The sequence below is a fragment of the Neoarius graeffei genome, chromosome 2, assembly GCF_027579695.1.
Source record: "Neoarius graeffei isolate fNeoGra1 chromosome 2, fNeoGra1.pri, whole genome shotgun sequence".
Classification (NCBI taxonomy): Eukaryota; Metazoa; Chordata; class Actinopteri; order Siluriformes; family Ariidae; genus Neoarius; species Neoarius graeffei.
Window position 1 is genome coordinate 105,831,876 of NC_083570.1, and position 12,323 is coordinate 105,844,198.

At 57.9% G+C, this 12,323-nt stretch overlaps 1 protein-coding gene across 1 annotated transcript in view; it reads left to right on the forward strand.

Annotated features, from left to right (window-relative positions):
- Nucleotides 1-2,534: 2,534 nt before the first annotated feature.
- The window catches only part of rnf139 (ring finger protein 139), a 33,151-nt gene continuing 23,362 nt past the window's right edge, over nucleotides 2,535-12,323 (forward strand). Inside the window, exon 1 of the mRNA XM_060911119.1 lies at nucleotides 2,535-2,868. Within this exon, the coding sequence (XP_060767102.1) occupies nucleotides 2,706-2,868 (163 nt within the window). The 5' untranslated portion in view covers nucleotides 2,535-2,705. The remainder of the gene's footprint in view (nucleotides 2,869-12,323) is intronic.

Below are 12,323 nucleotides of genomic sequence, written 5' to 3' on the forward strand. Positions count from 1 at the left end.
TGGTCCTATCTTCTAATAATCAGTTCATAATCAGTTCTGTTATATTTTCAAAAATAATCCTTTTTCACTGACCAGCTGTAGTCATTCTAGAACACTGATTTCCGTTAGAACACTGGTCTCTTGTAATAGTTCTCGAACACTGGTTGGTAATAATCATCCTCAAAACTGAATCAATTCTACTAGTTCTGAAATGAAAATATTTGAACATTTACTACAGCTGGGCATTCTAGAACCCTGACTGACTTAAATTTGCCTCAAGCATTTGTCTGTTGTCATAATTCTAGAACCTTTATTGACTGTTGTTCTAAAACAGCAGACAGTTAAAAAATTTCTAGAACACCGGTCTGTTGTAAGAATGCTTGAACACTGGCCATCTGTGGTAATTCTGAAAGACTGGTCAGCTAGAATAATTCTAGAAGCCTGACTGACTGTAGTTAAAACACTGGTCTTTTATAATAATTCTAGAATATTGATTGAGCATGAGGGCGGCACGGTGGTGTAGTGGTTAGCACTGTCGCCTCACAGCAAGAAGGTCCGGGTTCGAGCCCAGCAGCCGGTGAGGGCCTTTCTGTGCGGAGTTTGCATGTTCTCCCCGTGTCCCGTTTCCTCCGGGTGCTCCGGTTTCCCCCACAGTCCAAAGACATGCAGGTTAGGTTAACTGGTGACTCTAAATTGACCGTAGGTGTGAATGTGAGTGTGAATGGTTGTCTGTGTCTATGTGTCAGCCCTGTGATGACCTGGCAACTTGTCCAGGGTGTACCCCGCCTTTCGCCCGTAGTCAGCTGGGATAGGCTCCAGCTTGCCTGCGACCCTGTAGAAGGATAAAGTGGCTAGAGATAATGAGATGAGATGAGTTATTACAATATCAGTAGACATTTTATATTTTGGTTTGAGGAATGACATGCGACCTTTGACCTGGATTTTCATGTGTTTATGATGTCAATTGCCTGTTGACATTTATTGGTAAACTACAAAACTCGAAATTAATACAAACAACGACGAATGATGAACAAAATGTGATCTAGGAAAATACTTAGAAAGTGGGTAGAAAGTGGAACAAAAAGATTTTCTGACGCAGGTTAAACATTATCAGTTCATTTGTTTACCAACATTAGAATTACTTCCTCATTTATGTAAGCACCGACATCCATATATTTATATAAAAGATATTTTGAAACTAAATATAAGTCTGTGTAAAGCAAATTTTAAATAAAAACTGTTGTTAATACCACATACTGATTTTTTTTAAATAAATAATCATATGGGTGTCTAACTGTGGACAAAGGTGGAAATAATTGTAGAACGGTGTCAATAATTGTGGAACAGTGATGGTAACTGTGGACAAAGGTGTCAAGACTTGTGGAACGGTGTCGATAACTGGACAAAGGTGGCAATAATTGTAGAATGGAGTCAATAATTGTGGAACAGTGTTGGTAACTGTGGACAAAGGTATCAATACTTGTGGAACGGTGTCAATAACTGGACAAAGGTGGCAATAATTGTGGAACGGTGTCAATAACTGGACAAATGTGGCAATAATTGTAGAACGGAGTCAATAATTGTGGAACGGTGTCGTAACTGTGGACAAAGGTGTCAAGACTTGTGGAACGGTGTTGATAACTGTGGACAAAGGTGGCAATAATTGTAGAATGGTGTCAATAATTGTGGAACAGTGACGGTAACTGTGGACAAAGGTGTCAAGACTTGTGGAACGGTGTTGATAACTGTGAACAAAGGTGTCGAAAACTGAACAAAGGTTTCAATAACTGTGGACAACGGTGTCGATAACTGTGGACAAATGTGTCGATAATTGTGAAACGGTGTTGATAACTGTGAACAAAGGTGTCGAAAACTGAACAAAGGTTTCAATAACTGTGGACAACGGTGTCGATAATTGTAGACAACGGTGTCGATAATTGTGAAACGGTGTTGATAATTGTGAAACGGTGTTGATAACTGTGATCAAAGGTGTCGATAACTGAACAAAGGTTTCAATAACTGTGGACAAAGGTGTCAATAATTGTGAAAAGGTGTCGATAATTGTGAAACGGTGTCGATAACTGTGGACAAAGGTGTCGATAATTGTGAAACGGTGTTGATAACTGTGAACAAAGGTGTCGATAACTGTGGACAAAGGTGTCATGTGATCTGATACGCTAAGTAATCCGGAATTAACTCATTTTTTTCCCCAGTGGAAGCTTGAGTAATTATTTATGCACAGTTTACGTATTGAAAGTCTTTTCTACTTTTGCAACAGCCAAAAGATCATTAAGGTGTCGATAATTGTAGCCACCGCTCTATATTATTATTATTATTATTATATAAATAGCAAACGAGACAAAGATAGCACAAGTGAAACACCAAGAAACGTTTTTTAATTGGGTCTCTTGTTTTATGAACAAGTATTTTCTGACACTTTTATTTGTAGTTCCGGTTAGCTGATTGACTTCCGTCAGGCTGTGGTTGGCGTGATGACGTCATTCCGGAACCCTGAACCGTTCTGTGCGTGCTGCGTCATACGCGAGTAAAAAGCTTCGAGTTCACTTCCGCGTTCTTTGCATAGCAACAGGAGGTGAAAGGAAGATGGCGGAGAGCCCCGTGTTCAGGTAAACAGCGTGTGAAGAATATGAGTGAAAGGAGTTTCGGAGGAGCGGAAGCGGTTCACTGAGACACCAGCAGGAGCGGTGAGGTTCTCCTGCGGCGTCATGGCCTCCAACACCGGCCGGCTGAGCCAGCAGGCCCTGGCGGTGCTGGACGTGGCGCTGCGGGTCCCTTGTGTTTTCATCATCGACGCCATTTGTAACTCGTACTCCGATCCGGCGGATGACTGGACCGGAAAAGCTGGACAGGTTCTCCTTCGGGTGTTTGGTAAGAGGACTAACCAGCTGCTTGTACACACACAGGCTTGGGGTTTCAGTTACTAACTCGTGCCTCGTCTCTCGGCCTGCAGTGAGCGTGAGGCGCCGAGCCTCGGCCTCTGATCTCCACTGCACCGGGAGCCTCACTGGGGTCACCAGCACACTCACAGCACACTCTCAACTCACTCACAGCACACTCTCAACTCACTCACAGCACACTCTCAACTCACTCACAACACACTCACAGCACACTCACAACACACTCACAGCACACTCACAGCACACTCTCAACTCACTCACAGCACACTCTCAACTCACTCACAGCACACTCTCAACTCACTCACAACACACTCACAGCACACTCTCAACTCACTCACAGCACACTCTCAACTCACTCACAGCTCACTCTCAACTCACTCACAGCACACTCTCAACTCACTCACAGCTCACTCACAACTCACTCACAGCTCACTCACAGCACACTCACAACTCACTCACAACTCACTCACAGCTCACTCACAGCACACTCTCAACTCACTCACAGCACACTCACAGCACACTCATAACTCACTCACAGCTCATAGGTCACTCACAACTCACTCTCAACTCACTCACAGCTCACTCTCAACTCACTCACAGCTCACTCTCAACTCACTCACAGCTCACTCTCAACTCACTCACAGCACACTCTCAACTCACTCACAGCACACTCTCAACTCACTCACAGCTCACTCACAGCACACTCTCAACTCACTCACAGCACACTCTCAACTCACTCACAGCACACTCACAGCACAGTCACAGCTCACTCACAGCACACTCACAGCACACTCATAACTCACTCACAGCTCATAGGTCACTCACAGCACACTCTCAACACACTCATAACTCACAGCTCACTCACAGCACACTCACTGCTCACTCACAACACACTCACAGCACACTCACAACTCGCAGCACACTCACAGCTCACTCTCAACACAGCTCACTCACAGCACACTCACAGCTCACTCACAACACTCACAGCTCACTCACAGCACACTCACAACTCGCAGCACACTCACAGCACACTCAACTCACAGCTCACTCACAGCACACTCACAGCACACTCACAACTCGCAGCACACTCACAGCACACTCACAACTCGCAGCACACTCGCAGCACACTCACAACTCGCAGCACACTCACAACTCACAGCTCACTCACAACTCACTCTCAACACACTCATAACTCACTCACAGCTCATAGCTCACTCACAGCACACTCTCAACACACTCTCAACACACAGCTCACTCACAGCACACTCACAACTCTCTCTCAACACACAGCACACTCACAACTCACAGCTCACTCACAGCACACTCACAGCTCACTCACAGCTCACTCACAGCTCACTCACAGCACACTCACTGCTCACTCACTGCTCACTCACTGCTCACTCACTGCTCACTCACTGCTCACTCACTGCTCACTCACTGCTCACTCACAGCACACTCACAGCTCACTCACAGCTCACTCACAGCTCACTCACAGCACACTCACTGCTCACTCACTGCTCACTCACTGCTCACTCACTGCTCACTCACTGCTCACTCACTGCTCACTCACTGCTCACTCACTGCTCACTCACTGCTCACTCACTGCTCACTCACTGCTCACTCACTGCTCACTCACAGCACACTCACTGCTCACTCACTGCTCACTCACAGCACACTCACAACTCGCAGCACACTCACAGCACACTCAACTCGCAGCACACTCACAGCACACTCGCAGCACACTCACAGCTCACTCACAACTCGCAGCACACTCACAGCACACTCACAACTCGCAGCACACTCACAGCACACTCACAACTCGCAGCACACTCACAGCACACTCACAACTCGCAGCACACTCACAACTCGCAGCACACTCACAGCACACTCACAACTCGCAGCACACTCACAACTCGCAGCACACTCACAACTCGCAGCACACTCACAGCACACTCACAACTCGCAGCACACTCACAGCACACTCACAACTCGCAGCACACTCACAGCACACTCACAACTCGCAGCACACTCACAGCACACTCACAACTCGCAGCACACTCACAGCACACTCACAACTCGCAGCACACTCACAGCACACTCACAACTCGCAGCACACTCACAGCACACTCACAACTCGCAGCACACTCACAGCACACTCACAACTCGCGGCACACTCACAGCACACTCACAACTCGCGGCACACTCACAGCACACTCACAACTCGCGGCACACTCACAGCACACTCACAACTCGCGGCACACTCACAGCACACTCACAACTCGCGGCACACTCACAGCACACTCACAACTCGCGGCACACTCACAGCACACTCACAACTCGCGGCACACTCACAGCACACTCACAACTCGCGGCACACTCACAGCACACTCACAACTCGCGGCACACTCACAGCACACTCACAACTCGCGGCACACTCACAGCACACTCACAACTCGCGGCACACTCACAGCGCACTCACAACTCGCGGCACACTCACAGCGCACTCACAACTCGCGGCACACTCACAGCGCACTCACAACTCGCGGCACACTCACAGCGCACTCACAACTCGCGGCACACTCACAGCGCACTCACAACTCGCGGCACACTCACAGCGCACTCACAACTCGCGGCACACTCACAGCGCACTCACAACTCGCGGCACACTCACAGCGCACTCACAACTCGCGGCACACTCACAGCGCACTCACAACTCGCGGCACACTCACAGCGCACTCACAACTCGCGGCACACTCACAGCGCACTCACAACTCGCGGCACACTCACAGCGCACTCACAACTCGCGGCACACTCACAGCGCACTCACAACTCGCGGCACACTCACAGCGCACTCACAACTCGCGGCACACTCACAGCGCACTCACAACTCGCGGCACACTCACAGCGCACTCACAACTCGCGGCACACTCACAGCGCACTCACAACTCGCGGCACACTCACAGCGCACTCACAACTCGCGGCACACTCACAGCGCACTCACAACTCGCGGCACACTCACAGCGCACTCACAACTCGCGGCACACTCACAGCGCACTCACAACTCGCGGCACACTCACAGCGCACTCACAACTCGCGGCACACTCACAGCGCACTCACAACTCGCGGCACACTCACAGCGCACTCACAACTCGCGGCACACTCACAGCGCACTCACAACTCGCGGCACACTCACAGCGCACTCACAACTCGCGGCACACTCACAGCGCACTCACAACTCGCGGCACACTCACAGCGCACTCACAACTCGCGGCACACTCACAGCGCACTCACAACTCGCGGCACACTCACAGCGCACTCACAACTCGCGGCACACTCACAGCGCACTCACAACTCGCGGCACACTCACAGCGCACTCACAACTCGCGGCACACTCACAGCGCACTCACAACTCGCGGCACACTCACAGCGCACTCACAACTCGCGGCACACTCACAGCGCACTCACAACTCGCGGCACACTCACAGCGCACTCACAACTCGCGGCACACTCACAGCGCACTCACAACTCGCGGCACACTCACAGCGCACTCACAACTCGCGGCACACTCACAGCGCACTCACAACTCGCGGCACACTCACAGCGCACTCACAACTCGCGGCACACTCACAGCGCACTCACAACTCGCGGCACACTCACAGCGCACTCACAACTCGCGGCACACTCACAGCGCACTCACAACTCGCGGCACACTCACAGCGCACTCACAACTCGCGGCACACTCGACAGCGCACTCACAACTCGCGGCACACTCAGCAGCGCACTCACAACTCGCGGCACACTCGCAGCGCACTCACAACTCGCGGCACACTCGCAGCGCACTCACAACTCGCGGCACACTCGCAGCGCACTCACAACTCGCGGCACACTCGCAGCGCACTCACAACTCGCGGCACACTCGCAGCGCACTCACAACTCGCGGCACACTCGCAGCGCACTCACAACTCGCGGCACACTCGCAGCGCACTCACAACTCGCGGCACACTCGCAGCGCACTCACAACTCGCGGCACACTCGCAGCGCACTCACAACTCGCGGCACACTCGCAGCGCACTCACAACTCGCGGCACACTCGCAGCGCACTCACAACTCGCGGCACACTCGCAGCGCACTCACAACTCGCGGCACACTCGCAGCGCACTCACAACTCGCGGCACACTCGCAGCGCACTCACAACTCGCGGCACACTCGCAGCGCACTCACAACTCGCGGCACACTCGCAGCGCACTCACAACTCGCGGCACACTCGCAGCGCACTCACAACTCGCGGCACACTCGCAGCGCACTCACAACTCGCGGCACACTCGCAGCGCACTCACAACTCGCGGCACACTCGCAGCGCACTCACAACTCGCGGCACACTCGCAGCGCACTCACAACTCGCGGCACACTCGCAGCGCACTCACAACTCGCGGCACACTCGCAGCGCACTCACAACTCGCGGCACACTCGCAGCGCACTCACAACTCGCGGCACACTCGCAGCGCACTCACAACTCGCGGCACACTCGCAGCGCACTCACAACTCGCGGCACACTCGCAGCGCACTCACAACTCGCGGCACACTCGCAGCGCACTCACAACTCGCGGCACACTCGCAGCGCACTCACAACTCGCGGCACACTCGCAGCGCACTCACAACTCGCGGCACACTCGCAGCGCACTCACAACTCGCGGCACACTCGCAGCGCACTCACAACTCGCGGCACACTCGCAGCGCACTCACAACTCGCGGCACACTCGCAGCGCACTCACAACTCGCGGCACACTCGCAGCGCACTCACAACTCGCGGCACACTCGCAGCGCACTCACAACTCGCGGCACACTCGCAGCGCACTCACAACTCGCGGCACACTCGCAGCGCACTCACAACTCGCGGCACACTCGCAGCGCACTCACAACTCGCGGCACACTCGCAGCGCACTCACAACTCGCGGCACACTCGCAGCGCACTCACAACTCGCGGCACACTCGCAGCGCACTCACAACTCGCGGCACACTCGCAGCGCACTCACAACTCGCGGCACACTCGCAGCGCACTCACAACTCGCGGCACACTCGCAGCGCACTCACAACTCGCGGCACACTCGCAGCGCACTCACAACTCGCGGCACACTCGCAGCGCACTCACAACTCGCGGCACACTCGCAGCGCACTCACAACTCGCGGCACACTCGCAGCGCACTCACAACTCGCGGCACACTCGCAGCGCACTCACAACTCGCGGCACACTCGCAGCGCACTCACAACTCGCGGCACACTCGCAGCGCACTCACAACTCGCGGCACACTCGCAGCGCACTCACAACTCGCGGCACACTCGCAGCGCACTCACAACTCGCGGCACACTCGCAGCGCACTCGACAACTCGCGGCACACTCGCAGCGCACTCACAACTCGCGGCACACTCGCAGCGCACTCACAACTCGCGGCACACTCGCAGCGCACTCACAACTCGCGGCACACTCGCAGCGCACTCACAACTCGCGGCACACTCGCAGCGCACTCACAACTCGCGGCACACTCGCAGCGCACTCACAACTCGCGGCACACTCGCAGCGCACTCACAACTCGCGGCACACTCGCAGCGCACTCACAACTCGCGGCGACACTCGCAGCGCACTCACAACTCGCGGCGCACTCGCAGCGCACTCACAACTCGCGGCGACACTCGCAGCGCACTCACAACTCGCGGCAGCACTCGCAGCGCACTCACAACTCGCGGCGCACTCGCAGCGCACTCACAACTCGCGGCGCACTCGCAGCGCACTCACAACTCGCGGCGCACTCGCAGCGCACTCACAACTCGCGGCGCACTCGCAGCGCACTCACAACTCGCGGCGCACTCGCAGCGCACTCACAACTCGCGGCGCACTCGCAGCGCACTCACAACTCGCGGCGCACTCGCAGCGCACTCACAACTCGCGGCGCACTCGCAGCGCACGCTCACAACTCGCGGCGCACTCGCAGCGCACTCACAACTCGCGGCGCACTCGCAGCGCACTCACAACTCGCGGCGCACTCGCAGCGCACTCACAACTCGCGGCGCACTCGCAGCGCACTCACAACTCGCGGCGCACTCGCAGCGCACTCACAACTCGCGGCGCACTCGCAGCGCACTCACAACTCGCGGCGCACTCGCAGCGCACTCACAACTCGCGGCGCACTCGCAGCGCACTCACAACTCGCGGCGCACTCGCAGCGCACTCACAACTCGCGGCGCACTCGCAGCGCACTCACAACTCGCGGCGCACTCGCAGCGCACTCACAACTCGCGGCGCACTCGCAGCGCACTCACAACTCGCGGCGCACTCGCAGCGCACTCACAACTCGCGGCGCACTCGCAGCGCACTCACAACTCGCGGCGCACTCGCAGCGCACTCACAACTCGCGGCGCACTCGCAGCGCACTCACAACTCGCGGCGCACTCGCAGCGCACTCACAACTCGCGGCGCACTCGCAGCGCACTCACAACTCGCGGCGCACTCGCAGCGCACTCACAACTCGCGGCGCACTCGCAGCGCACTCACAACTCGCGGCGCACTCGCAGCGCACTCACAACTCGCGGCGCACTCGCAGCGCACTCACAACTCGCGGCGCACTCGCAGCGCACTCACAACTCGCGGCGCACTCGCAGCGCACTCACAACTCGCGGCGCACTCGCAGCGCACTCACAACTCGCGGCGCACTCGCAGCGCACTCACAACTCGCGGCGCACTCGCAGCGCACTCACAACTCGCGGCGCACTCGCAGCGCACTCACAACTCGCGGCGCACTCGCAGCGCACTCACAACTCGCGGCGCACTCGCAGCGCACTCACAACTCGCGGCGCACTCGCAGCGCACTCACAACTCGCGGCGCACTCGCAGCGCACTCACAACTCGCGGCGCACTCGCAGCGCACTCACAACTCGCGGCGCACTCGCAGCGCACTCACAACTCGCGGCGCACTCGCAGCGCACTCACAACTCGCGGCGCACTCGCAGCGCACTCACAACTCGCGGCGCACTCGCAGCGCACTCACAACTCGCGGCGCACTCGCAGCGCACTCACAACTCGCGGCGCACTCGCAGCGCACTCACAACTCGCGGCGCACTCGCAGCGCACTCACAACTCGCGGCGCACTCGCAGCGCACTCACAACTCGCGGCGCACTCGCAGCGCACTCACAACTCGCGGCGCACTCGCAGCGCACTCACAACTCGCGGCGCACTCGCAGCGCACTCACAACTCGCGGCGCACTCGCAGCGCACTCACAACTCGCGGCGCACTCGCAGCGCACTCACAACTCGCGGCGCACTCGCAGCGCACTCACAACTCGCGCGCACTCGCAGCGCACTCACAACTCGCGGCGCACTCGCAGCGCACTCACAACTCGCGCGCACTCGCAGCGCACTCACAACTCGCGGCGCACTCGCAGCGCACTCACAACTCGCGGCGCACTCGCAGCGCACTCACAACTCGCGGCGCACTCGCAGCGCACTCACAACTCGCGGCGCACTCGCAGCGCACTCACAACTCGCGGCGCACTCGCAGCGCACTCACAACTCGCGCGCACTCGCAGCGCACTCACAACTCGCAGCGCACTCGCAGCGCACTCACAACTCGCAGCGCACTCGCAGCGCACTCACAACTCGCAGCGCACTCGCAGCGCACTCACAACTCGCAGCGCACTCGCAGCGCACTCACAACTCGCAGCGCACTCGCAGCGCACTCACAACTCGCAGCGCACTCGCAGCGCACTCACAACTCGCAGCGCACTCGCAGCGCACTCACAACTCGCAGCGCACTCGCAGCGCACTCACAACTCGCAGCGCACTCGCAGCGCACTCACAACTCGCAGCGCACTCGCAGCGCACTCACAACTCGCAGCGCACTCGCAGCGCACTCACAACTCGCAGCGCACTCGCAGCGCACTCACAACTCGCAGCGCACTCGCAGCGCACTCACAACTCGCAGCGCACTCGCAGCGCACTCACAACTCGCAGCGCACTCGCAGCGCACTCACAACTCGCAGCGCACTCGCAGCGCACTCACAACTCGCAGCGCACTCGCAGCGCACTCACAACTCGCAGCGCACTCGCAGCGCACTCACAACTCGCAGCGCACTCGCAGCGCACTCACAACTCGCAGCGCACTCGCAGCGCACTCACAACTCGCAGCGCACTCGCAGCGCACTCACAACTCGCAGCGCACTCGCAGCGCACTCACAACTCGCAGCGCACTCGCAGCGCACTCACAACTCGCAGCGCACTCGCAGCGCACTCACAACTCGCAGCGCACTCGCAGCGCACTCACAACTCGCAGCGCACCTCGCAGCGCACTCACAACTCGCAGCGCACTCGCAGCGCACTCACAACTCGCAGCGCACTCGCAGCGCACTCACAACTCGCAGCGCACTCGCAGCGCACTCACAACTCGCAGCGCACTCGCAGCGCACTCACAACTCGCAGCGCACTCGCAGCGCACTCACAACTCGCAGCGCACTCGCAGCGCACTCACAACTCGCAGCGCACTCGCAGCGCACTCACAACTCGCAGCGCACTCGCAGCGCACCTCACAACTCGCAGCGCACTCGCAGCGCACTCAACTCGCAGCGCACCTCGCAGCGCACTCACAACTCGCAGCGCACTCGCAGCGCACTCACAGCTCGCAGCGCACTCGCAGCGCACTCACAAGCTCGCAGCGCACTCGCAGCGCACTCACAGCTCGCAGCGCACTCGCAGCGCACTCACAGCTCGCAGCGCACTCGCAGCGCACTCACAGCTCGCAGCGCACTCGCAGCGCACTCACAGCTCGCAGCGCACTCGCAGCGCACTCACAGCTCGCAGCGCACTCGCAGCGCACTCACAGCTCGCAGCGCACTCGCAGCGCACTCACAGCTCGCAGCGCACTCGCAGCGCACTCACAGCTCGCAGCGCACTCGCAGCGCACTCACAGCTCGCAGCGCACTCGCAGCGCACTCACAGCTCGCAGCGCACTCGCAGCGCACTCACAGCTCGCAGCGCACTCGCAGCGCACTCACAGCTCGCAGCGCACTCGCAGCGCACTCACAGCTCGCAGCGCACTCGCAGCGCACTCACAGCTCGCAGCGCACTCGCAGCGCACTCACAGCTCGCAGCGCACTCGCAGCGCACTCACAGCTCGCAGCGCACTCGCAGCGCACTCACAGCTCGCAGCGCACTCGCAGCGCACTCACAGCTCGCAGCGCACTCGCAGCGCACTCACAGCTCGCAGCGCACTCGCAGCGCACTCACAGCTCGCAGCGCACTCGCAGCGCACTCACAGCTCGCAGCGCACTCGCAGCGCACTCACAGCTCGCAGCGCACTCGCAGCGCACTCACAGCTCGCAGCGCACTCGCAGCGCACTCACAGCTCGCAGCGCACTCGCAGCGCACTCACAGCTCGCAG